Below are 27,694 nucleotides of genomic sequence, written 5' to 3' on the forward strand. Positions count from 1 at the left end.
TGGGGGCCGTACATACCCACCACCGGGTGCCACCAGCACGGACAGCAGGCGTGGAGGGGGGTCGGCAAGCGCGGAGACCCCCGGCTGCCCCTCAGCGCCAGAGGCCGTCGAGCAGCTCCCTCAGCGCCACCCGCCCAAAGGCGGGAATCGCCAGCTGAGGTGCTGGGGGCGGGGGGGGGGGGGGGGGGGGCGCTGCGCATGCGCGGGGGGGGGGGGAGGGCGGACACACACCAGCGTGGAGAGGGCGTGGCCTGCGCCCCGTGGGCGGGGCTGTGGGCGGGGCCTCCGCCGCTGCCCGGCGCCGCCGCCGGCGCGGAGGTGCAGTCGCCGCCTCAGTCGCGACAGGTGTGCGCGCGGGACCCGCCTCCCGACCGCCGCAGGTGCGTGGGGCTGGGGGAGGGGGCTCCGGTCGCGGCCCTGTCAGCGGGGCCGGGGGACTGCCCGGAGCGGGGACGCCGGGCCGCGGCGGGTGGGTGGTGGGGGGCGAGCTGCGCGGGGCTGGAGCCCCGGGGGCCGCCCCGGGGGCGGGCTCGAGGAGGGGCTTCTGCTCCGGTACCCGGCGGGGGGCACGGGGGGCTCTGCCGGTTCGTACGGGCTGGGCAGAGCGGGACCCCGGGGGCGGTGGGGGGAGGGGGCTCCGAGGCTCAGCCCAGCGCCAGCTGTGGGGCTGGAGCACCCCTGTCGTGCCGTGGCGCATGTCGCCGACAAGGAGCGGCGTATGTCGTGGGTTTCCAGGGGCGTGCGGGTAGTCGGGGACTCCGAGGGGAGGGGGGTGCCCCCCTCGCCGGGCCGCTGCGGTTCCGTGCCCGGCCCCGGCTGCTCCGGGCCAGCGAGCCGCCCCGCAGGCACCTGTAACGCGGCCGTCCCACCGCGGGGCGAGCGGCCGTAAAAATTCCCTTTAGCACCTTCCCACAAATACGGGATTTTTTTATTCTCCTGGAAAACTCTTAAAGGTACCGGAGGCAATTTGGCACGTTATAGCGGCCAAACCCTCGTCCTCCCCTTCCTTAACACCCCGCGCCCCTCTCCTCCTCCACCTCCTCTGGACTCCGTGCTCTCTCCTGCGATACGCAGAATACTCACTATCTTGTTTAAATTTTAATACCTACAATAAAGGGCTATTTCCTGAAATGACTTGGAATACATTATTAGGAAGAAATAGGAAAAAAAGCAAAAAAGCATAGAGATGCTTGAACATGATGAAACTATTGACATATGGGGAAGCGCTAAGAACATGGGGTGGCATTAAAAATGTGGGAGCGCAGGTTTCGGGGCATCTTAGAGTTCTGTTTTATGGCTCTTCTAGCGACCTGAGATTCCAAATATGCTGCTTAACTTTCCATTGGAATGGCCTAGCAATAGGTGCTTCCTTTATAAAGAGATTTTTTTTGCCGAAACAGGCCTGATTGTCTTACTGTAGCTGTGGTTTTCATGGAGAAAACAGTAGGGAATTGAACAAAAACATGAGAGGGGAGAAGATGCATCTGCAAAGAGCGCTGCAAGCTGCAATGGAATGCTGGGGCAACAAACCCAGGTGTTATTTTCTGAAACAATTAAACTAGATTTTGTTTTCTTGGTATTTTACTGACACTGGCTGCCTGTGGAAGGTGCGTGTCAATGACCACCCTGTTATCCCTGCCAAGGGAGGCTCCTGATGAATGCCCCGCTACTGTTCCCTGGGCAAAACCCACTCTGTTTTCTGAAAGGCGATTTAAACTGTGAAGCGAGGCTTCAGGTGATCTCCTTTTGGCTCAGGATTAATTAGAAAACAAAGTTTGAACTTTAGCATTACATGGCTGATTCAGAATTATATGGACAGAATTCTTTTTTAACATTTTTCAGCAGTGAATCCTATCTGTAATCTGTATATGTATTCTTGTGGCTTTAGTAAATCTATATGCTAAATGTTTGCTACTGAGCATCAGCACTAGGGTCTACAGCTTGTAATCACAGAAGTGCTTGTTCCTTTGCGCATGCAATGTGCTTTTTAAAAAGGGAGAAAATTGAGCGCTCCTCTTATATCCTAATTAGATCCTTTGTGAATGATAATTAGCACAGTTGGCAAAGGTTGGTGACTATTTTAAGCCAGCCAAGCGGAGAGCATCCTTCTCGTGGTCCAGTCTGGGCACAAGTTTGCAGGTTAACTGAAGAGGGTAACTTGGTGATGTAAGAGGCTTTCAAGAAAGCCTGAATTTTGGAAAGTAACTCTGCAGTCTGCGTTTCTCTCGGCAGATGGAGGAGGAGGTGGATGCATTTCGGAGACTGCCTCAAGTGGGAGTTGCAAGCCTGAAGCTGCAGGTAGCTGCAGCTGGAAACATAACATTGATAAGTAGTTTCAGTGTGTTTCAACATCGCCACAAAAATAGCCAAATTTTTATCGTTTGCCATGGTAGCTCAACCTGTACATCTAAAAGCACCATCAAAAGCACTACCTTGAAAAAACAGGTGCTGGGACGGTGCGTCGTTCTCTCCATTGCATCAGGGAATTAAGGAATGTTAGAGAAAGTCCCATTCTCCCTGACTCGATCCACCGAGAGCACGACGTGCTCATCTGCTGCCTGTTTTATCTCTGTACAGCAACAGGGTGCAGCACCAGAGAGGTTCCTCTGGTGCCAGCACCAGCTGGGCACTTGGCAGACCCAGAGCTCCCAGTTCAGCGCTGGAAACTGGTGAGACTCACACCTTGGGATCAGTGAGGCCCCACTTTTGCAGCGGAATTCTTCGGAGGTGTTACAAAACCCCGTGTCTTTGTCAGTTTTGAGCAGTTGCATTATATACCTATAAGGATTTCAGAATCGTGGTCTTTCCGACATTTGATTGACTGTTTATATCAAGTTGTATTAAGGTGCTTCCATTTACAGTGTGGGCAAGCACACCTGTAATCAGACTTCCAGAGTTCTGAGACCTAATGGTGCAAATCGGTCGAAGAAATCGGTGGAAAATGTGAGAAAGAGATTTGCCATTGTAGGATTAGTTAGTGTGCTTACCACAAGCATTGTGTGACATGAGACCTGGAGTAAAAGAAAAGAGGGAAAAAAGGAAAGGCGTTGCCCTACAAGCTTATTTTTGTCTTATCAGAGAAATTTTTACATTAATCTCCCCTCCTTTCCTCTTGCACAAAAGAAAATTATGTAAATAGTAATAATAATAATAATCTGATATAGTTTTGTTGGCTTCAGTGGTGAAAAGCTGTACAAAAGTCTCTTCCCCTTTATAGCAGGACAGGGGAGTTAAAACTGTTCCTTGAGGTAACCAATAGCTGTTGCAACGTGAGGTTTACAGCTGCCTGTGTGAGCAGAAGACTCGGTTCAGCTCACAGAGGGAACGGCTGCTGCGTTGAGAACTAACACCGCTAGAGTGAATGAAAAATGTTTGCAGAGGAATTACACCCTCTTAGGTTTCATAACTCAAGCCTTCTTACATAAATGCCAGCACATTCGGCTTAGAAACCAGAACAAGAGAGGGCATACTGGGGCTTCCTGGAGCCCGTGTGTGTAGGAAATACAGAGCTTCCCATTAACATCCTTGTTAATCACAGCTTGCTCCTTACTCCCATTCTGGCTCATGGTTTATCTCTCACCCCTCTCGTTGTGGCTAGCGTTTTTATCAAAGGCACCACCTCAATGGCATCTGCAGAGGAAATTATAACTTTAATCTGATGCCAGTTTTTAAGTCAGTTGGTAGACAAGATCCTGAATGATCAGGACTTAGCAGCACTAGAACACTGGGAGCACCCGGGTGATGACTTAGCATCGAATCACTTTGCCAAACTGCTTTTCTGCTCGTGTAATTCATATTGCTGACACTGCTTTCCTCCTGAGCAGGTATTTGTGGTGCTAAGATGGAGCCTTCCCCATTTAATAGAAGACAATGGACTTCACAGTCTTTGAAAATCACTGCAAAAGAGCTTTCTCTAGTCAACAAGAACAAGTCGTCGGCTCTTGTGGAAAGGTTCTCCAAGTAAGTGCTGTGAGGATGCTGAACACAAGCTATGTGTGTAGGTTGGGAGCTGGTCCTTTGGACGATGACCACATCACTGACAGTTGCTCTCCTTAAAAACATTATAGATCTGTAGGCATTTAAGTTTCTGGTTTAATATGTGCTGGGCAAACATTTTCCTAGTGCCGACGTACTGTTTCAGCAGTCAGAATTATATCATCTTCTTTCTGCTGTCAGAAAATAAAGTAGAATGTTTCCTGTCAAACCACAAATTACTCCAAATTAAAAATTATTTTTGAGGGCAGAGTATTGGAATGTAGGTGGCTATTGCCATTAAGGTTTTTCTGCATCGGAAACGGTCTTTAACTGCTTAAGCATGAACTGCACAGGTTTTTCTGCTAACATGGCATTTCCTGCCTGGTACTGTAAAAAGTAGCAGAAATGCATTATCAGTTAATTGGAGACCAGTTAGAAATGGTAGCACTGTCGACTGGTGGCGATAGATGTGACCTCTCCAGTAAGAGTTCCATCAGAGGATTTCACAGCGGCTATGTTCTTCACCGATGTCTCAGAGAACTTGCGTAGAAAAGAAATATTACCCTTCTGTTTTCTCTGAGAGCTGGATGACGAGTGACAGTCAAATCATAAAGCAGTATTTTATACGCTGAGAAAGATGAGTGGTGGTAGCCTATACATGTTTTCTGGAAAAGCTTTTATTTCCTTGAGGAATTACGTAGGCTACAGGTTGGATTTTCAGTGGGATTTGGGCAACCAGGTCTCCTAGGTTATTGCATTAATAGTGTAGCAAGGTTTCGGAGTATTTAAATCGTGAGTGTGGGAGAAACTTTACAGAGTCTACAGGGGAAGGATAATTGCAATCTGGACTTTACACAAGCGTAGCTCTTTATGTTGCTCTGTAAGTACTCTGTCCTAGGGAGAAGCTGCTTGCTTTGACTGCTCTTGTCAAGGTAATTTATTCACTCGTAGAAGCTTGATGACAGAACCTGGTCATCTTGCTAAATGTTGATAATCCTTTGAAAAGGGCTTACTGGAAGTAATCCAAACTGCTATTCCTTAATCCAAACTGCTATTCCTTAATCAAGTCAGGTCCCCCTACATAAGCGGAGTCAGTTCCTTGCAAAAACACAGTGCTGCTTCCTGATGTCCCTCTTCGCTGCTTCTTCTAGTATTGATTTCTCTTCCTCCGTAAACTGACTTTCTCAGCACATCTCATTCAAATTTTGGAACCTTCATAGTACAGAGACATAGTTTAATATGTTTGCATCGATTAGAGGGCCAGCTACGCTCCTTTAGCAGCTTTCAGTCTGTACAGTAAATGCCACTTGTAGAGCAGAAGTAAGGAAGGGTGCAATTTGTCTACCCTCCAGTGTAACAAGAGGAGAAATCTACACGGGAGCACACTATTCACAGCAGGAAAAAAAATGTTACAGAGTAAAAATGAGTAATAGAGCAGGTATCTGCAAGATTTTTTTTTCCTAGAAGGAACTGAGCTTGTGATACCTATCAGCTGTTGTTTTGAAACTAGCAATTATTTAAAGTCTGAAGCTGATGACTGTTAGAATGCTAGTGTCTCACTTACTGCCTGTAACATACTCCCAGTTGTATCCAAAGTAGAATTCCACAGATAAGAAAGATAGAAACATCATTTGCCCTGGCAGACGTTGGGTGACATTTCTTCTCTTTGAAAAGCAGAGCTCTACTGACAAATGGCAAAATTTGTCACGTCTGACTAATTTGTGCATTTCAAAAGCCAAGTGCAGTTGCCTCGCGTGGAGTAGTTACCCCGTGGTCTGCGTGCTGCTGGCTGTGGAGGTACTTATGCCCAGTGGAGTGGTGTGCAGATTGCTGCGGGTTTTCTATAGCTTCTTAAAGGACTTTGATTCATGATCCAGGGTGGCTTATCTTGGGAGGGCTGTGATTACTGTTTCCACTGCTGGGATGGTTCAGCTGCTCATGAAGCAACTGCTGAATTGGTGCAGTTTACAGCCCAGCATAGTAAAATAAACTGGCACTTATGTAGATTTTCTGCGTATGCCAAGCTGTAATTTGTTACGGTTCAGCAGCTGCTGTATAAATAGCTGAGTTATTCCTGCAAGGGGGCACAGCAGACAGCTGGGTGGCGGAAACAATACAGCTATTCCAAGGTAAACTGTCTATATTTGAGAATCAGAGTGCTTAGGTAATGAAAAACATTAATGTATGTTATTATTGTAAACTGAATGACTTAAAATGTATCTGTCATTTTGTATTGGTCTAGTACTATTTGCTACTATTTTTTCAGCCTCTGGTTTTATTTGATAGGTCTGGGAAGCGCACAGAATTCTTGGTGGGGGAAAAAAATCTCAGCTGTTTTCAAGAGCATTCAGTATTCTGGTTAAAAAACAGTGTTTGTGGTTTGTTTTTTTTCTCTCTTTGCTCTCTCAAAGGTATCAGAAAGCAGCTGAAGAAGCCACTGCTGAGAAGAAAAGAAGTGTAAGTATTTGTTTCCTAGGCAATAAGCAACAGCCTGCAGTCAGAATGGATCACCTACATGCAATGTTTCTGTCACAGTTGATTTTTGGAGTATTGAACTTGCTGCCGTGTGTCCTACAGAAACCTTGGCTTAGACATAGTGCTTGCGCGTGACTCATTCCCTCTACCTTTCCCTGTGAATGAAAGGGAAGAAAACCAAGTTCCTTGCCCAAAGCTATATGTTGAATCACAGTTCGCTCCTAAGCAGAAGGCAAAACGAGTTAACCACAACACGTGAACATCCACCTCTTTGTTCTTAGCTGTAGGCAGTTGTGTGGTACCTCTTCCTTTCTTACCTGAACTTAAAAGTCTGCTTGAAGTGAGCTGCCAGCCTCTCTGAAATCGAACATGTGTATCTTCGGTAGCTGTAGAATCCATTAAGGGGGATCTTCTCTGAAATGGCTTACAGGGTTCAGGATGCCCCCAAATGCCCCCTCTTTGACTCTGTTACAGCCTCACATTCCCTCCTGTAAAACTGTTCTGAGGTCAGGGGACCCTAGCTGAAATACCAGGCACTGGTGGCAGGTCTGTGTATAAGCAGATCCTCAGTTTAATTTTTCTTTAAAAAGACCGGCAGTATTTCCAGGATGTATGGATAAGTCTTTGTTAGACCATGCTGCCTTGATCTCTTTAATGCTTGGGGAGTCATTCTTTTTCTGTTCGGGATATAGGTAGGATAAAATAAGCATTCTGAAAATCACTCTCCAATCTGAAATTTTCTTCATTGCTTGCGTGAGCAGGGAACAGGCAAGTCCCAAGCGAGAAAGATCTGTGTTACGAAGTATGCTGGGACTCCACAGGTCCAGGGGCATTCCTGGGGGCAACCTGCTGCGTAATTTTCAGTTTTTCTGCTACATTACAACATTTGCCTTATAATTTTAATCCTTTCTTTTAAATACGGTCAGCAAGCAAGCTGATCTTTTTTTGAAGTGTTGGTGTATTCAAGTTAATTTGCAAAGCAGTGTTCAAAATGCGACCAGAAGAGTAATAGGGCGAGAGATTTAAATCCTAATATAGCTGCTAATCCTGTTTAATTCCTGTAAGCCTTGCAGACCTGTTCCACTTGCAGTGAGTTTGATACATAGTGGTCTCCACGAGGGAGACAGCAAAAATGTGATGGTGGCAGGTTTTAGATTTGAATGAATCAAACACAGGCCGGTCTGTTACCCTAGGGAGAGGTAACTACCTGTAAGTAAAACCAGTGTGAAAAGTACTCAAATATGAGGGATGCTGCTGCTCTGTGTATTCCCATCTAACTCGGAGTAGTAAAGCAGCACTTCTGACTTGCGTGCATGTTTCCTGCTGGGAGCTTTGGATGTGTTGAGTGAAAAAAAGAAGGAAAAATTCCAGCAAATTATCTGTTTTTTATAGATGGGAGCAAAAAGATGCTTGTTGTCAGTGCTTAGCTTGAGTCTTACACCACGTAGTACAAAATACTGAAGACTGATGTCCTGTGAGTAAAATGCTGCTGTTAAGTGCTAGTAGAAACACGTATGTCCAAAAAAGTAGTGGTTTCTGAAAGCTAATTTGTAGCTTTTTGGAAGGCCTACTAATTGTTGTCTTCTGAACCAGCTGGAAGGCATTGCAAGGTCTAGCACGCCACCCACCCCTCACACGGCTGCTTCAGCTATTGTTCGCTGGTTGTAGGACTGGAGACCCAGGTTGTGTGAATTTTAGTCCCTTTTCCGTATGGATTGAAGCCTTTTGTGTGTCATTTAACTCATTAGGGCTTGACTCCCTTTCTCCTTATAAGGCCATCCTGTTTGCTCACTTCCTGCTTTAGCTCCTGACTTTTCTCTTCTCCCCCCTCCTTCCTTTCCTATCCTGGATGCTTTCTCCATGTGGCACAGTTGTAACTATTCACAGCTGTCTGAAAAAGCAGAGGGCTGAGAGCAGTGCTGAGCCTTCAGCTTCCTTTCACCTAGAAAAGGAAGCGCTTTAATGCTTCATCAGGCATACAACTGGAATTAACTTCTCGTTCTTTGTAGAACGCAGAAAATCTTCCCCCTCATTTTAAAAGGGGAAATCTGAGTGTGCTAAAGAAGAAGTGGGAGAATCCAGAGCCGGGAGCGGAGCCTCGGAAGGAAACGCTGGGAAGCAGCTGCGCTGAGGTTAGGCACAAGGTTGGAGCTGCTGCCCCAGCCACGGAGCGACCCCCCGGGGCTGGTGCTGCCCCTGACACCCGGCCCCCCCCGGGCCCCCCCGGCCGCCTGCAGTGTCCTGGTGGGGACAGCAGAAAGCTGGAAAGCCACCCACCGGCGAGTGGTAACATGGAAAACTGGCTGAGGGAGCCCAGAGAAGCGGAAAAGCCCGAAGCCAGCGAAAACACGGATTCACCGGGGAAAATAGAGAAGTACAGCGTCCCGCTGAGCAAGCTCAAGATGATGTTTGAGAAGGGCGAAGCGACGCAGAGCAAGGTAAGGATCCGTCCCTTCCCATCCTAAAAGAAACTAAAAACTCGCAGGCATCAGGAAAGGTCCCTGGAGGGGAGTGGCTCCCAACTATTGACTCTGCAAATAAGCATACGCATTGTTTTAGTTGAAACTTAACGTAGCTCAAAGAAGTTATTAACACCAGCTATGCAAATATGTGCGGGGTGCTCGGGATTGTTGGCTATTTGTGATCAGGCGTTGGAAGTGTAAAGTGAATTTGCTTGTGGGAGGGGTGTGATTTTAGAAAGAAAACTATTGGATTTATTAAGATTTTTCTTTTCAAGTAAGTTGGGAATGTTTATCTATGGTCTGAAGGTGAAGATGAGTAATGTTAAACATGAATTGTGTAAAAAACAAAACAAAAACCCCCAAAAACCCCCCAAACCACCCATATGTGTATATATTTATATATCGATGTAACTGTTTGAAGTGAGCTGAACAATCTTTGGCAGTTGCGGTTGAGATGGAAGTGCTGCCAGAGCTAAGAAGGTTTTTTTTTTTTTTATACATATCAGTATGTGAGTCACACAAATGCACATATATATATAAAGAGATAGAGATGTACTTCGAAATACTCCCATCTTTTCCTTGCTGCTCCCTCATCTCTGCATCTTAACAAAATGCTTCTTATCGAAAAACAATCCTCACGGGGAGGAAAAAATAAGCAGAGATAGCCAGACAAGCTCCTGCCTTCACTAGTTTTGACTTGCAAATGCACAGGGCTTGCATTTTTCCTACAACTGCTCATGAAATCTGATCCTGCATGTGGACTGCAGACTGTGTGTCCCCGGGGAGAATTGCTTAACTAGAAAATGAGTTGCATATGCTAGTGACTTGCAACATAGTCCTGAGGCCTTGATGCTGGTGGATTTTCCAGTTTTCTCATAGTTTCCTAGACTCCTGGCTTTGTTTTACTGCGGGTGGTTTTCTTGCAGTATTGAGTAAAACAAACAAATATTGTAGAAAAGTCGTTTAAATATTCCAACAATTAAGGGCTTCAGAGGAGCACCCCCGTGTTAAAGCGAGTTTGGGGTCTGGATGGAGTAATTTCACAACTTAGATTTTTGTAGTCTTTGTCATGAAGTAAAGAGCTGCCCATACTGCCTCCCCCAGTGGAAGGGGTGGGCTGGGGAGGGTGATCTCCCGATGGCACTTCTCTGAACTCTTGCTGCAGGATTAATCAGTCGGGATTCCACAGGAAAGTACCGTTTTGCAGCTGGGCTTCAAGTAACTTTATCTTAGCCTGGGGAATAAATTGTTTGGGAGCTGACTGAATCTGGAACTGATAGTGCTGTCAAGCTTAGTAATGCAAATATTGTTGAAAGCCAACTGAACACAGTAAATACCATACAGTAGGTATGAAACTATTCAGGTTGGTTTCAAATTATGTATTCCAAGTTCATCTGGTTGCCTTCTAATTTTAGAAGGGAAAAGGCACAAAGCGTTCTAAAGTCTATGGGGGGGAAGGGGTGTCTTTGTAATTTGAAAGCGCTATAGTGAGATTTCTGGTTTGGGGAATTTATCTGAGGGCTGGGGGATGATGTCATGCAGTCACGTACAATGAAGGTGGGTGTTGCGGGGACACAGATCTTTCCCGCTAAGGTGGGAGGCAGCTACAGCGATGGAGTAAGTCTGGCTGACTGCAGGCTCCCCCGTCGCCTCTTCCTTCTCTTTATGCTTTCCCTGAACTCTGTCCATCGATAAACTCCTGGTTTAAGTACAAGCAAGGCTTCATGGAATCACTTGGGGTGGAAAAGACCTTTATGATGATCATCAAGTCCAACCATAAATTCAGCTGAGAGATGGCAATTTTAATTGGTATTTACTTAAGACTTAAGGTATAAGTGTTGCTGGAGCTTTGCTGACAAAACATCTGTATAAGCTAAGTAGGAACGTGGCTGTAACTTCATAGCAGTAAAGTGACTTGCCTGGTTGCTGGGCAAGTCTGTGTGGCAAGAATCCAAATTAGAGCCTGGATTTCCTGACTCAATCACGCTCTCTAAATAAACCTATTTTTATTTTCAGGGTTATAAGAAAAAACTTCCTAGTCTATTAGTTCAGATTTCGCTCTGTCTTCTGTAATTTAGATACAAGACAGATCTCTTGTTGCATCTTCATAGAAAAAGCAAAGAAACTGGTTCAGCATGAAGCAGAGACTGAACATAAAGTCTTTTATCAGTTTCAAAGAATTCTTCTCAAGGAAGATCAGAAGAAAAAGAAGAGCAAGCAGACCTGCAGTATTTCTCAAAAAGTTGTTTCCAAGTTCGTGTTTTTCCTTTAAAGCAAAATCTTAACTGTCTTGTGACCCTGCACGTGAGGTTAGCTCTATACATTTGACACAGTTAGTATATAATTAAATAGGTGTAACACGTATTTGGTCTTTTGCCCAACAACTCTGTGTGCCCCAGGCAAAATGCTGGTAGCTCTGTTTGTGATACCTCTGCACTCACATCTTTTGTCTTAGAACCCTGGGGCTTTCCAGACACGAGGAATGTTTTATCTCATTTTACAAGTAGCAGAAGCTGTGGCATGGGAATTGCGGCCAAGCCAGGGCTGTAAAGGGAACTGAGTGACATATGCATAAGGCTGGGAGCTGGGGATTCCTTCATGCAGAAGGTGGTTACCTTCCATGAGCCATAATCATCCTAATTACTTGTGGTTGGTCAGTCTGTTGATTGCAATGGGGAAAGTCCCTCATCTTCCCTTTGTTAATTCCACTTCCCCCTCCTCCTTAATCTGTTTTCTCCCCCCCAATATAAAACTGTTGATATAAAATCTACACAACATTGACTCTGTAGGTTTTAGTACAGAAAGATCTCTGAACTCTAACTAAACCTTTTGTATTTTGGCGTGATGAATTTTTACTCTCAAGACCTAGGCTAATTTTGTTATACAGCTTATCTACAGAAAAGTTCTTCAGCAATACCTGTAGATATCTGAGGTGGCAAAGAGGACCGGAGGAGAGGAGCTGGCAGGACCGTGGAAGTGATTCAATTGACAGTTGGGACTACTCATTAACTTGGTTTAGGTGGTCACGAGATGGCTGCCTCTGATAATTGAACTTTTCCTGCTGCGGTGGATTCCACAGCAAGGTGGTACAATGTGGGGAGAGCTCTCGCTCTTGAGTCAGAGCTCACCAGCCTTCATGAAGGTCCTACAGAGCCAAGCGGAAGAGTGTTCCTGATGTATATTCAATCCTTTGCTGCTGGTGAAAATATGGAAAATACAAAGCTTTTGGGTTGCTTGGAAGAAAACCTCGATTTTGTGCATGCGTCTAGATGAGGTGCTGACCCTGAATTTCTGTTGGTGGTAGCAGACTGAATACTTGTCAGAATTGTTTGACAACACGCTGACCTTTGCCGACTCTTATTTAGAGGTGTAAATTGTTTAATAATTAATTTCAGTGATAATTGAGAATTCTTTGTCCCCTCAACATGAGGGCAGTTCAGCATGATGTCACTGGAGAAAGACTGCTGTGAAAATAAATGTAAATGAGATTCTGAAACAAAGGAGAATGAGAAGAGGTAACCTGAACGAGTTTCCAGTCTTGATTTCTAACTCTCTTTTTCTCCTGAGAAGTGCTGATGGTTTCTTTCAGTGAGGTTGGGATCCCAGATGCTGGATCTAAATGACATGAATTAAGACCTTTGCTTCCTAGTAGTGAAAACTTCCTTATGCACTCAGCTGAGTCTTTCTGTCATGGGAAGCCAAAATTCTCATGTGCCTATATTGCAAACTTGTTTTTTCATTTGTAGCTTTGTCACTCCTGCTGTACGCAAGAAAATGTGTGGTGCCATGTTATTAAAAACCCCCAAACAACTAAATAAACTAAAAAAACCAACCCCCAAACCCAAAGCCAGGGCAGTGATAAAATAGAGGTTTCAAGTGGGCTAATAAATACATTTTCTCTTCTGCGTCCTCAAAGGATCTGGTCTTCAAATGTATTCTGCCTATAGTGATCCACTTTGTGTAGTGGTCAAAAGCTAGACCCTTTGAATGACAAATTTCTCAGTTGTAAAGAACTTCAGACTTGTGAGCTTAAGGTGACATGAAGGTGGACATAGGCTGAGTAAGAATCGTCCAGGAATAGTTTGCACAGAACGAGGAATCTGCAAGTCCTCACAAGTGTGCAGACACTCCCAAACTGAACCTATCAACACACTCAGTGGAAGGAAAAGACTTGTCATACCTAAGCTCTTTTCCAGTAACAAAAGTTACCAAAGTCTTAAACCACAGAAAGGGAAAATATTTCCCATGCTAATGGAAAAAGAGGTTTTCCAGCTGCATTTTCCTTTCCTGCTAAAGTTGCTGTTTTGTATGCCAAAGCAGCCTGATTTTTCACAGTGATTGTCTTACAGTGCAGTTCTGTTAAAATAAAACCTTGGAATTTCCTTCAGTTTGGTGACCAGCAAATAAGAATCTTGTTGGAAGTTGGGGTGGGGGGGGTGGGGGGGAATATGTGGTTGCAGTATCTTGCCAGACCTGCCTTTTTCCCTACATGAGCCTCAATTTTAATTTCTAACTGGCTCTGTGATTTAACTCTTCCTAGGGAGGGGACAAAGATCTATCACCTTCTAGTGTTTTGTAGATTGACTTTCAGCTGTGAAAACATCTTATCTTGATGGAGTCAAATTTAACTCTGCGCTTCATGAGCATTTATCAAAGCTGCTGAAATACCTTTTCATAGTTTCTTTTATTGAGCATTAGATTTTTGGGGAATTGGTCTCAACAAATGGGTATTAGCTCTGATTGAGCCAGCCAGAGCATCTGTGTGGTAGTGCTACAAAACACCCTTGTCCAGAACTTGCAGTCTTGCAGATAGCGATTATCCTGGATATCTGAGAATATTTATCTCTAGCCCTCTCCTGCTTAAGCTTCAGCTTTATCAGACCTAATTAGGGAATTATTTGCTACCAAATGCATGGGCTATCCAAATCAAAACAAGTAACTTTAGATAAACTTTTATTAACCTCGTATTTATGCTTCTCTCTGTTGCTGAAAATCAGTGCAAATTTTTGATAGCTCGCTCCTTTCATCCTTTTTCTGATTTTAAATCTTCATAAAATGACTTTGAACATTAGTTTCAAAAGAAATTGTATGAAATGCAAAAATCTAGACTGAGGTTTTGTATTTGCAGCGGTAAATGCCTAACAACCTGATAGTTGTGGTTCTCTGATTTTTAACGAAGCTAACTAGTCAAAGGGTGTCTACTGACCTCTTCAAGAAGGTGTTCCCCAGGTGACGGAGGGTCAGGTATTCTGTGATCAAACTTGATATTGGTTAAATAAGATGTCACCTGCTAGACTTGTTTATTCCAGTAAAGCAGATTTGCTAGTGACACCTGTGCATCTTAAAGGATTATACTCGGCAATCTTGGTTTGTCCAGGCAGCTGATAGGTGGGTCTTGTCTCTAACAGGTCCCCAGGGACCAGCGGAGGACGGCAGTCGGGAGGAGGATTTCTGAAAACAGCCTCTCTTTGGAGGACTTCGATGTTGGCCTGGGAGAGAAGAGCCACAGTACATCAGGTCAGGAAACCTCAGGGGTTGGGCTTTGGTTTGGGGGTGGGTTTAGTTTATAAAATAAAACTACTTCGTACAATACAATGGAAATAACTTTTGCCGCTCAAAGTGCAGCCACCTTCCATCTGTAAAGTCCCTGTGAGCATCGCATGGAATGAATTAAGTCTTGTTGTGAATTTTAAACCATTGTACTCCTCAGCCTGGGAAGCCGAGGCACGGGAGATAACTAGCAAGTTAAGGAATGGAACTCATTTTTTCCCTGTGTCTTAATCCTAGAACTACTTTTAACTGTCAAACTAATTTAGAAAGCAGTGAACAGACAAGACAATATGCCTTCTTCCTCTTGCATTAATTCTCATCCCTCCCACCTTGTCCAGACACAGGTAACTATAGCCAGCCTTATGACTTGAGCAAAATTAGGAATTTTTCATATGTTTGGAGACTTTTTTTTTTTTCTAGCAAGGCATTTACAGTCTTTCATGTTTTCAGCCCGTGGCTAATATATCTCACTAATTAGTGATGTACCTTGTGTCATTATTTGAGGAATACTGGAGAGAATGGCAAGAGCTACTTAATTTGTTTATTGTCCCCAAGAGGGACTTTAATGATTCATATAAATTTTTAGTCATTCAAGGCCACTAGCTAGTGAAAGGTTGGGGTTTTTTTAATCATCCTTTATTGAACAATTAAGCTATTACTGAAGACCTGACAGCTATACAAGGAAGCTAGATTGCAGAGCAGTCACAGGAGTTTGTTTTTTTAAAACCTGTTTGGCTAACGTGTGACAGCAGAAATGAAAGATGGGTGGCAAGTAACGAGGCATAGTTCTGAGTGTCAGGAGATCTGCACCTATGTAAAGGCTTAAGCTCCCAAATGTTTCTTCCCTCTCAAGATAAACACAGATGCTTCAAATGGTCCTGCGAGACTAAACTGAATTATTTCATAATGTGTTTGTTCTCGAGGTCCTTATCTATAACATGTCATGCGCTAAATTATTTTCATGGAGAAGGTGGAAGTGGCAGGTGAGAGTTCCTTCCTTGGCTCCCATGTTTTCCCAAAAAAGACTATGACAAGGATTCCATGACAGGAATGATGTATAATTTCCATTTAGCCACCGTAGCAGCTGCTTCCATTTGACAATAACAGCAATTTTCAATGCTAAAACTGTTCGCTTTCGTTACTTCTGAGACCACTGGCTGGACACCGCATCTGGTGAATATGCTACTTTTGAAACTAGCCGGATTAATTACGAGACTTGGAGCATAAACCTGTGACTGAAGCATTTCTGTGCTCTTCAGATGTGGAATTTCTGTGGTCTTGGGAGTGAGGAAGGGTGGGATTGGTAGATCTTTCTGTAGACAGGTCTCCTCGTCTTCCTGCAAGTTACGCTTGATTCATTTAGTTTTTTTTCCAGGGCATCTTGTAGATACGAGTCCAGCACTCAGCCCAGATAAGGCAGAGAGCAAGAGAAGCCTGGAGATGCCTCGCCTAACAGAAACCTCCATAAAGGACAGGCTGGCGAAGTATCAGGCAGCTGTGTCCAAGCAGGGCAGTTCCACAGGCCTCATTACCATGGTAAGTCTGTTCTTTGCCTTGTGTAGAAGTGAATTTTTATCCCGACCCGAGACTGGAAAGATCTTACAGAAACCAGGCTTTTTTGAAGAGAATGCCATTGTCCATAGAAAATTACTTGTGCCCATAGGAGTAATTTCTAATGAAGAGTTGCCTCTTCATACTGCAGGAAAAAATAAGTGTTTGCATATTCCTGGAATAATCTTGAAAGTTTTCCAAGGAATTAATTGCTGGCATCCTGACTGAAGTCCTTCTGAAACATAGCTGACATTCTTTTTCTTTCTGCATGTCTGTAGCTCTCTGCTTTCTTTGTTTTGTTGGTTTGTTTTGGTTGTTTTTTTTTTTTAAAAAAGTAAACTCGGTTCTGCATTGTACATTAGCTATAAGCTAGGGGAAACTGAGGCACAATAAGATGGAGCAACGTTCAGTGTTGTACAGTGCACAGAACCTGCCTCTCTTGGCCTGCAGCTTTGGGATCTCTGGTCAGTTTTTCTCCTTGTTTTTCACCTCCCTTCAAGTCTCCTCACCCATTGTCTGAATCCAATTAGACTCTTGTAGTGAATGAATCTGTGCCAATTTTGCAGATATTTGATGAGGAAACGAGCGATTAATGAATCATGGTAAAGTATTGCAGCTGATGAGGTTGCAAGAATCTCAGCTTTTGTTAAAAAAGTGCTTAAGTGTGTTTGCTGGAACTGCCTGATACTTTTCCTTTAACAATGGGAACTTTTATTGCTTAAGTATTACTTCCAAAAATGGTGGTTCTAAACTTTGGAAGAGTGCATGCTTCCTGGCTGTATCTGTAGAAAGGTAAAAGTTTCTACCTAGCTGAAATGATTCCTGAATTTCATAGGCAGTGTGGGTCTAATTCTCCAACTGTTGGGAGGAAGGTGGAGTAAACTTCACTACATGAATGGAAAGTAATTGCAGGCCGAGCAACAAATCTGATTAGTGCTAATTGCTGATTTCTGCATCCCGTTTCTCGCCTGGATTCGGTTTGCTAGATTGCTGTTTCCAGGTTGTGGCTCAGCGTGGTAGCAGATCCACTAAATTATGGCCTAATGGCAAGAGATTTCCCATAGATGTCTGTTGAGACTCTCATTTGCGAACCCCCAGCTATCAGCGTGTCAGTCCAGCCTGATGCTCTTAGGGGGTCCCATCTGGCAGAATCTCTGTTGGTTTTGGCCTGGCACATCCAGGAGGGCAGCACATAAGATGGAGCAAGCCAATGGTTGCGGTGGTTCTGTGTTCCAACAGCAGCCATAACTCTTGGATATTCTCATTCCCTGCTGACAAAGCAGCTAGGGCTCTTTTGATATGGTAGTGTGGTATTTGTACTTCCCTTCTCCTAAAATGTGTCACATCTGTGCTACAAAGGAAAGCCATAATCTCTCTTGGGAACAACTGTTTTGAGGGCATTGTGGTGTAATTAGGCCTGGATTAAAACTGATAGACACTTTCAAAGTTGGTTAGAGTAAGGCCGAGAAGCAATCATTTCTATACAGTGCAAGTGACACAGGAAGGCAGGAGAGATGATGGACAGCGTATTTAGAGATTTATACATTAAAATTCTAATATTTTAACCCTAAATTTCATTTTAACTTTAAAATGCAAACCTATTAGACACAGCTGGGTTTGTGCAGACTTGTTTACCAAATCCGGTAGGATGCTGGTGCTGGCATTTAGCCGTTTCTCTTTCATGTTACAGAGAAGATGCCTTGTGAAAGGCACGAGTCTTTCTCCAATTATCTTGTATCCTGTGGCAATGAAAGAAACACGAGGTTTCATTGGATTTTATGTTTTTGAAGTCTGAAAGATTCTTTTGTGAAAATCTTAAACAGCTCAGTTTGTCAAGAACAAAAATTTTGGTAAATAACAGAATTAGGTTTTTGACTAGTATTGAAGCAAGGGTTGGATTTGCTTTTATGTCAGACTGTATTTTGCAATTACACAGTGGTTTAAGATAGTGCTTGTCTTGAAATACTTGTAAACAACATTTCTGGAAAAGGAGGATGTGGATTGAGCAGGGGAAATGAGAGTCAATTTTAAGAAGGAATCTGAAAGTAGAGAAAAGTGTTTGTATAGAAAAATGCTGGCATTAACTCTGTAAAAACCAGTAAAATTCTACAGCCCCATTTTTTTTCTTCATTAGAATGTATCACTTAAGTTTGTATAGAGGGGGTTTTTTATGCTCCTTCCTTGAATTATCACTGTATATGGTAGGAAAAGAGTTTTAAAAAGATTTTAAGAAAAATAGAAAGCAAGTACTTTCCTAGGGGAAAAGAACCTGTCAACTTTCAAGTGCTTTATTCTATAGAATGAGATTCAAGCCAGTGAAAGTGAACTCGAGAATTACAAATCTGAGCAGAAGGAGAATATGCCACCAAGTCTTGAGGACTCCATTTCCTATCAGGATGAGGAGAAGGTAAGATGCTCATGCTGGTGAAGATCAATGACTTCACTTGAAGTGGAACTAGCTGTAGAAGCACAGCCGATCTAGTTGTTCCACACGCCATCTAGAAAGTGAATATGAGCAGCTGATACAGATTATTTACATGCTGCAAAATTCCTTGTATTTTTGTACATGATTTTTTTTAGACTGTATCTGAATTATACACTAGCAAGTCTCTGTGGAAGACTTGCAAGCAGTTGTAGAGACTATCTAGAGGTGAATTTTATGTGTTCTTGGAGAGTTCTCCTGTCTTCTCAGTAGTGACGTGCCTGTAGCGTGGCAGAACCCTTCCTTGTCATACTCGCATATTTTCTGATGGCTTCAGTAGCTGACTAGGGCTGAAACCTCTGATGGTCTTATGCGTTTTTTTTGTTCTGGGTTGGTGGTTTTTTTTCCTTATCTGCCATTAATTTTAGATGACTGTGATGAAACCACCTAAACTTTTTTGTGTCATGTTCCCTAACTGTAAAAAGATGATTCACAGCTAGGTAGTTGTTTTGCTTGTGTGTGGGTTTGTATCTTTTTTCTTTTTTTTTTTTTTTTTTTTTAATAAAACAAAAAAGAAACCACACCAGAAAAAGAACTCATGAGAAGCTTTACGTGATGTAAGGAAAAAGAGCTTGTCACTGTTTCTTCTGCATTTAGTGGTTAAATTTTGATTAAGGTAACCGAGAATGCCAGTTTGGGTTTGTTCCTGGATTTGAGCTCCAGCTGTAAACTGAGACTAAATTACTCTGTGAATTAGAGACAATAAAGCACGCTCAAGCATTTGTATACTAAACTGGGGACAGCAGACGCGATAAAAGTAGCTGAATAATAATTGGGGTACTGTGTATTCCAGCCATTCTGAACACGTGGCAGCCTAATGCCAGGAGGGCTTTTAGAGCTTTCCAGCCTTCCTTGGGCAAGGGGCCAAATTGTTGCTTTCAGCTGTTCCTCAGTGACAGCTGAGCAGCTTCGTGTTCAACTGGTTGAAGCTGCTTTTTGCTAAAAGGTGAGTTAATTAAAAGACCACCTGTCAAATCAGAATACATCCCTGTTGTTGAATGGGAAGATTTGAATAAAATTTCTTGTATTCAGTTGTAATTGTAAAGTTCCTTGTTGAGGTGTCCAGGTGCAATAAAGGACCTGAATAGAACACTGTTTGAGAGCCAGGATTGTCCTTTTGAACCGACATGATGAACTTTGGAAATAAGCCTAATTAAAACTGCTAGTGGTAAATGTCAGAAACAGGAATCCTCTGGCAAAAAGGAAACAAAAGAAACTTGCTAACCTTCTCTGTCATTTTTCACACTGAATCTATTAAAGATTCAGTAGCCAGACATACGTGACTCTTAACAGCCACAGAACATGCTGATGTACTTCCCAGTATACTGGTGTTATTTTTTCAGTAGACCAGAGTGTGTTAATATATTAACTTGCTTCCTCATTACCTCATTAATTTGCAAACTTCAGTTGCTTGCAATGGGCCTTTCAATCATTAAAGGGAATTAGTGATGATTTGCACTTAATCTGGTTACAGTACTTTAGTTTCTCAGTGTGGCTACTTACAACTATTCGATTTAATAACAATAGTGCCAAGTTTAATAAGGCTCTCGATGTATATTTCTTTATCTGTAACATCTTTAGTATCTGAAACTGGTTTATATCCAACTCTGTAGAAGAGTTGGTGGGGTTTTGTTTGGGGTTTGGGTTTGTTTTCTTGTTTTTAAAATAAGAATCTGTTTCTGAAGGAGGATGAACAGGATAAGTCCAGGCATGTTCGTCCCAACCTCGAAACAGCAGACTTCTAGTTCTAAAAAACTTTTATTTAAAATTCAGCTGTGTTTTTTCTTTACACCTCCCCCCATCCTCCCCAAAGCAACATCTTTGCTGAATGTTAAAATGTCATAGGTTTGTCAAATGTTGGAGGGAGATGTGAGATTTCCAGTAAATGTGTACTGCTTGGTGCCAAGGGATTTCTAAGTAAGAAAGCCTGGGAGGTACGTTGAGATCAACAGGGACTTCTGAAGACTAATAGCTAAAGGTGTACAAGCTGCAGGTGTTTGGGAAAACAAAAATATGATGTTTGTGTGTGTCAACACTATGGCAGATGACCTGAATATTGCAAGAGCTGTAAAATTCTGAAGACGTCTACCTTGTAGCAAGGACTAACATTCTTGGCAGTCAGCTGGACTCTGCCTTGTGCCTTACAAAACAAAAAAGTAGCTTCATGTGCACCTGTGTAGCCAGTCTCTGCCTGTTGTGTTACTCAGGTCACGATTATTCAGACTTTAGAACGTCAAAGGTGCTCATTGTCTAATATTCTCTTGCAGGCTTCTGTAGGTGAGAACAGCTTGTCTTTCCACTCTGGTCTTCTAGAGGATGGCAATGGTAAGCACTTGTTCTCCTGCCTCAACAAGAGTAAAGCACGTGGCTGAGGAAAAGCCCTAACTGCCCAGTTGTGTGTAGGATGCTTCAGATCAGGCCTGTCAAATGATGAATTTGACCCAACAAAAACCTGTCTTGTACTAAAAATGTGTCCTGTGCCCAACTCAAACTTTATAAGAATTTCTTTCAGGTTTAGAAGTTCATTTCATTTGCAGTTGTAATTGTGAGACATCTGTAACTCCTGTTTGTTCTGATTGAAGACATTAAAGTGTAGCTTCCTCACCATTTGGACTTAAACTAATAGCTCTGGCAACTACTACATCAGTCAGTAGGCTGAAGTACTTACTAATGCAGGATAATTACCAGGTGTCTTTGGTGTTGTCCAGAGATTGACAGGTTCCTGTTCAGTAAAACACTTCAGCACATTGTCCTGTTGCCTTAGCTTTACGCCGAAATTCAAGCCCACACATGAGTGCTTTGCAGAAATGAAGAACAGCTCCTGAAAGTTAGATGTTGGATCTCCATGTATTAGTTTCCTTTACATATCAGCTTAACTTCCCTGGTAAATCAGAAAAGCAGAATGATCATGTTGGAACATTTAGAACAAAAGGTTTAATAGCAGATGTTCAAGAAAAAAATGTCTTGCCCTTAGCTGGGAGGATTGCTGTTGGGTCTTAAGAGCATAAGCTTTCCATGGTTTCAAACTCACCGCAATTACCTTTTCTTCTTCATTTGCTCCTCTTAGTTGGACAAAACTTGGAGAGCGAGACAGAAGTTCAGAAACCTGTCAGCACAAAGCAGCAAAACTTTGGTTCTAAACCAGCTGGCCAGACAGACGCATCTCTGCCAAAAGCAGTGAAGGTAAAGCAGCTATTTAGTCTCAAACGTTGGTGTAAAATATTGAGAAGCCTTAATGCAATCAATGTGGTTATGAAGGGTCTGGAGTAACTGTATTGATATCTGATCTGTCTTCATTAGACCGTCTTCATGAGGGAACTTCAATTCAGAATCGAAAAGCATCTCAGAACTGTCAGTTTTTCTTCAAAGACTAAGTCTGAGTTGCTTGCTGGGAGTCACCCCGCTGCCATTACGACAGCGTGCCCCTGCAACAGAGGCAGCCTGCTTCTCTTCAGTGTGGGAAAGGGGGTTTGAGCAGGGGATCGTATCGGGGCTGGTCTCTGTCTCTTGTGAAGTCAGAGATTCACTCCTTCAGAAACTGCTCCTAGAACAGGGACTGAGGTCCTGATACTGATCTTCAGAGCCTTTAGTAGGCTGGGACTTGGCTTTCCACCCTCCTCCTCCAGCTGTTCCCAAGATAACGGCACCAACTTTATAGCAAGGGCACTGTGGTGACTGACTCCCCAAAGATTGAGTTTGGCATTCTGAGTAAAAGCCTTTAATGTTACATTTTCTTTAGCAGGAGCGATAAAGCATAAAGCAGATGGAGAGCTTCTTGGATAGGAATGTATTTGCTAATCTTATTAGACACAGAAATGGCAGCGCTGAACATTTTGATCACGCTGTACTTTCTTGTCACGTGTGCTGTCTGGAGTTAGGATGCCTGTTCCCTGGGCTGCCACAGACTTCCTGGCTCGCTCCTGAGGAAACAACTGTGCTTTTGTTGTTTTCCCCATCTTTGAGAGGAACAGCACTGACCTCGTGAAGACCAGTGAGATGTGGCTTCCTAGCATGTTCTGGAGTATAAATGCCAGTATGCGACATCAGAGCTGCCTATAACGTTTTTGTAATCTCTGTCTGTTGCAGCACACAAGATGCGCACAGCCTGTGTGTCTTGGTCCTCTGTGCTATCTCTTGATATGATTAGAACCATTTTAGTCCTCTACCTTGTTACTGCTTTAGATGCTGCACTGCTAAGATAGAAACCCAGATGCTGTTTATTCATGTAAGGTTCCTATTTGTCTCTTCCAGCTTCTGTTTCCTGTTCTTGGTTCCTAACCTCTACTCCTGCCTTCTGCTTCCCTCCTAATGTGAGCTCAACTCTCAGCTTTCTCTCAAGTTTTTTCATATTTATTGGGCCTCACCTTCCTCCTGTAGCTCCTATTTGTAGTATGCCTGGAAAGGAATTTCTTTCTCTTCACACCCCAAAACGCCTCTCCATCAGACATAGGGCTCACTTTATACAAGTAAGTTTCTCTTTTTAGACGGGGATGTGCATTGCAGAAGCACATGCCAGCACTGTCATGTCATTTTGCAAAACTAAGATTTCAGGGAGAGTTACTTTTCAATGGGCAAGCAAACTGTTGCTGCCTTGTTCACTGTAGCAAGCATGGATGATTAGATTTTTTTTGTTTCCATCATTAAAATTTCATTTTTTGAGATTTCATTTAGTGACTCAAAATTCAGAATTCATACGCAGTTTTGGCAGCACCTAGAAATTGTGGATTTTTTTTTTCAAAAGGAACTCTGAAGTTTTGTTGGTCAAGCTGTCATCATAATTAGAACTTTAATCTACTATAACTTCAAGCAATGCCTTAAAAATTGAAATACCTATTCAAACTGGAATGAAATTGGCAGCAAACTTTATGGTTGCAACAAACTGACTTCAGCTGGCTCTGTCTTCAGCAATCTGCCCCTCACATACTGTAACTTTCATTGCCTAGCCATTGTTTCTAGTCTGTTATAAATAAATTGCTGTAATTATGTCTTCCTGTGACCTTCCTGGTTTTTCTTTAGCTATGGTATTTTTCCTTAAAGCTTTTGAGTAAGTTTGTAGCAGGTAATTCTTTGTTAAAGAAAAGCTACAATAGCAATGTGTCTATGCAGACCCAGGGTGTGGAGCCTGGGCACACTTTATGCTGCTGCTCAAGTAGTTGTCATCAACATGCAGCCCGAGACTGCTAATTTTTTAACTGTAGTTATTTATTTTTTTCTTTAAAGTGTCTTCCCCGTTGGCCAAGCCTAATAGATTCCAACAAGTGAATGGCATCAAGCGACCTTTTTTTTTTAATTTTTTTAGGCAAAATCAGAGATCGTTGCCATACGGCACAGCAGGGACACTCGACTCCTTAGTGTTTAACTTTAAACTCTCAGGAAATTTGCTTAGCAAGCACAGAAACAATTTTAGCTGTTTAACCTCAAAGCCCTGCTGACTTTAAGTTTTGAGTGAGTTTGAGGGCTGCATGTCCTGAAATCTGAGTATAGTTTCTTTGCTGGAATTGCTTACAAATGAAGTCAGAAGTGTTTTCTGCTGCCTGTGTCTGAGCTGAGACTATTTCCTCCTCTTTAAGAGAAGGAAGCATTTAGAAAAAGTGGATCAATGTAAAACTGTTGAGCAGTCTGTTCCACTTCTTTCACCTCCCACCCTCTACCTTTTATTCTGAGAGTTTTTCAGCTCTTTTTCTGCACTTTTTTTTTTTTTTTTGGTAAGCCTCATACTGACTGTAATCTACCTTGAACGTTTCTTCATCATTTTCCTATCAAGAAAAACTGAAGTTGCAGAAATAGATTAGACAGCTTTTTGGGAACTGGCTCGGTCAAAGTTATAACTGAGTTCTAGTATTTTCATTGTTCCTTCTCAACTGTTGCTCAACTTGTGATGCTTCAGCTGTGGAATTTGCTGGGGCAAACTCTTGGCTCACTCTCAAGCCACAGCAATCCTGTGGGCCTGCCATAGCCTCTTCCTCCCTCATTGCCCACCAGAACCGACTCCTACCATAATTAGCATTGAATTGCAGAAAGTGAATCGCTGCAATTTTTCTGAGAACTCTGGAAAGCCGTGCATGAACCCAAGCCAAGTCCCCTAGCAGTTGATTCATTTTCCAGTTAACAGGCTTTCTCTTCTTCCTGTAGAAATTCCAGTTGCCAATGAAGGAAACCTGTGTTGGGTGTCAGAAGACCGTGTACCCGATGGAAAGGCTCTTTGCCAACCAGCAGGTGTTTCACATCAGCTGTTTCCGCTGTTCCTATTGCAACAGTAAACTCAGGTAAACACGCTTCTCCCTTTGGCTGCCTTCTAGGAAGCGTAGCTTTCCTCTTCAGCAGCTGAGTAAGATGCTGTTCGGGCTTAGCTCAGCTGAAGGCAACTGTAAGCCGGCACGCTGGAGAGGAGCGTAGGAGTGGTACTACAGTCCTAGTTTTGCCAGTGGCTTTTGCACTTGATGCAGTCTGGTTTTAAGCTTTTAATACAATTTTACACAGGGGAAAAACATAATGTGCAACTTTGTAAAGAGCTCCTGACATTTGAAAAGAGGGCCGTACAAATTCATGAAGGCTGTAAGCCTGTTGTAAAGATGTTGGAAGACTGAAATTGAATCTCTTCAGTAACAAATCTATAATACACACCTGTCTCAGGCGCTGAGACATGGAATGCTAATGTTTGACTTTGTATTTTCCCGAACAGTCTTGGGACATACGCATCTCTGCGTGGGAATATTTACTGCAAGCCTCACTTTAATCAGCTCTTCAAATCTAAAGGCAATTATGATGAAGGCTTTGGACACAAACAGCATAAGGAATTATGGGCAGGCAAAACTGAATGTGAAGAATCCCTGGAGAAAACTCTCCATGGGGTAAATACAACAGAAAGTCCGCAAAGCCCAGGAGTAGAGGATGCCCCAATTGCAAAAGTAGGAGTTCTGGCAGCAAGTATGGAAGCAAAAGCTTCAGCTTTGCCTGAAAGAGAAGAGAGACCAGCAGAAACAAAAAAGCTGAGGATTGCCTGGCCACCTCCATCTGACCAAAGTATTCAAGGAAGTGCCTTAGATGAGGGCATCAAAGTGTTCAAACCCAAATGGCCCCCAGAAGAGGAGATTTCCAAGCCAGATGTGCTGGAAGATGTGGATCTGGATCTCAAAAAGCTAAGAAGATCCTCGTCACTGAAGGAAAGAAGCCGTCCCTTTACAGTCGCAGCCTCGTTTAGAACAATATCTGTTAAAGGCCATAAAACTGAGAATTCATCTTCTCCTCCTAAGACAGAGAGAGACATCTTGAAAAGAAGCGAGGAACTGGAGAGAGAGGTTGTTGCAGACAAAAAGCAAAAAGAAAAGAAGGTTGAGAATAGGAACATCCAGAGTGCTGGCAAGAAAAATGTAGAGAAAGAACAGGAATTGTCTGGTATCAAAACAGTAGAGCATAACTTTGTTGAAAATGGCCAGGTGAATGCAGAGACGGATGAGGAAGAACATGCTATGGAAGAGCAGGAAATTCCAAATGAGGAATTCCTTGAACCAAATTCTCCTAAACATTCCAGCTTAGCCAATGTCGTGACTGCTAAAGAATCATCTCCGAACCAGAACCGCAAATCCCAGGATGTTGGTTTTTGGGAGGGTGAAGACATGGAAGATCTATCTGTGGAAGAACAGATCAAAAGGAACCGTTACTATGAAGAAGATGATGAAGAATAAATCGGCCTTTTACTAGAAAACTTGCTGCAAGGTGCTGGGCCTTTTTAAATTGGTGTTTTTAGCTTTAACAAACAGCTGTTCTCCACGGAAGTGATGCTATACTGCACATCAACATTAAGGGAATCCTATGAACAAATTCTCTCAACTAGAAAAATATGCTGGAAGCCCACAAAGAGTGTATTTAGGTGCATGGAAACAAGGATCTGGCTGTGGGATAGCTTCAACAGGTAACCCCTGTCCCCACAGCATGAGACCGGAGCTGTTCCGTACTGCTACTGTCTTATCTTTTCTGAGCTTCAGTACGTATCTCCCTAACAATGTATGGAATGTCACTGTACTCAAAACAGTAGTGTGAAACAGGCTTTCTGTAATACGCTACTTCTACCACTACAAATGCTACTGCAGTGCTTAGGGACCAATTTCAAAGGGACTTTCTGGCCTGCTTTAAAACTGGTAACTTCATGCACTTTAATACATGTAAAGGGCACAACTGGATTTTTTTATTATTATTATTATGAAAACACTTAAGTGCTTAGTATCCAACAACTAAAGCATCTTAAACTGAGTGCAATGTGATTTTTCTTTCTCAAAACTGCCTGTGATCAGTTGGGAGACTCCCTACTCCATTTTTCTCTGTGCAACTGGAACTGTGTGCCCGTTGCAGGAACGTCTGTATTTTAGTGCTTAGCCAGAAGCTGTGCTGACAGCCAGATCTCTTTGAGGACAAGTCAACATTTTTGCAGTAGCCTGCAGGGCATTAGCATTACTTCAGCATTTCATATGCATTCGAAGTGGGGGCTTTTTTCGGGTTTTTTTGGTGGGTTTTATTTTTTGGGTTTTTTACTTGGCATTCATAAATCATTGTAAACTGTAGATAATATTTCTAAGGCCTTTTGAAAACTTTGAAATCCTACTCTTATCAAGCTGCCATAAATATTTTCGTTATGGCTGTGAAATTACGCTACGTTGCAAAAAAATCTCTGGAATAAAACCATCTGAATGGTGAAACTTTCTGATTGCTAGCATTGAAGCTTAGTACATTGTTAAACTTGACTTCATTTATTTTACAAATAATGAAATCTTGAATGGTGGCAGGAGGATACCCTTTTATATTAGCTTTTATTTGTACTGTATTCTCATGAGAATTAGCTCTTAACTATACTTGAGGTGTAAAATATTCTGCTTTCTTAACAGTCCTGCTAACTACAAAACTTTCAATAAAGTTCGGTCATTTACATTAAAATTTAAGTCCGAAGACTGGATTCGTACTTATTTCATGAAGAGGCGGCATTTTCAAAAGACCATGGGAGAAGATGGGGAAAATACGGGTGTTCTTACTGGAAGCTGGAGACCAGACAGTGATTTTTCTGGTGCCACTAGGTGACACTGTGCGTCCACTTTTTTTTTTGGTTGACAGTCAAATGTGCTCTCGTGCAAGAAGCTGTGGAAGAGGGATTAAAGCAGGATGGGCGAAAGAAATAAGGACATGCAGGTATTTTACACGGCCATTTCTG

The 27,694-nt window shown here is 43.0% G+C and overlaps 1 protein-coding gene across 3 annotated transcripts; it reads left to right on the forward strand.

The window, feature by feature from the left end:
• The first annotated feature begins 248 nt into the window (after window positions 1–248).
• On the forward strand, window positions 249–27,428 carry LIMA1 (LIM domain and actin binding 1). Of its 3 annotated transcripts, XM_080368820.1 has the most exons (12): window positions 301–380; window positions 2,233–2,298; window positions 3,825–3,960; window positions 6,387–6,432; window positions 8,460–8,888; window positions 14,321–14,429; window positions 15,838–15,998; window positions 18,313–18,420; window positions 20,763–20,820; window positions 21,563–21,678; window positions 24,628–24,761; window positions 25,178–27,428. In XM_080368820.1, exons 3-12 carry the CDS (start codon window positions 3,842–3,844, stop codon window positions 26,178–26,180), a joined length of 2,283 nt encoding a protein of 760 aa, XP_080224946.1. In that variant the 5' UTR covers window positions 301–380; window positions 2,233–2,298; window positions 3,825–3,841; the 3' UTR covers window positions 26,181–27,428. The 3 variants fall into 3 exon arrangements, with proteins under 3 accessions (XP_080224947.1, XP_080224948.1, XP_080224946.1); XM_080368821.1 differs by lacking the exon at window positions 2,233–2,298 and having other exon boundaries at window positions 249–380; XM_080368822.1 differs by lacking the exon at window positions 18,313–18,420 and having other exon boundaries at window positions 300–380.
• The last annotated feature ends 266 nt before the right edge of the window (window positions 27,429–27,694 follow it).

This window comes from Falco punctatus (assembly GCF_963210335.1).
Source record: "Falco punctatus genome assembly, chromosome: 18".
NCBI lineage: Eukaryota > Metazoa > Chordata > Aves > Falconiformes > Falconidae > Falco > Falco punctatus.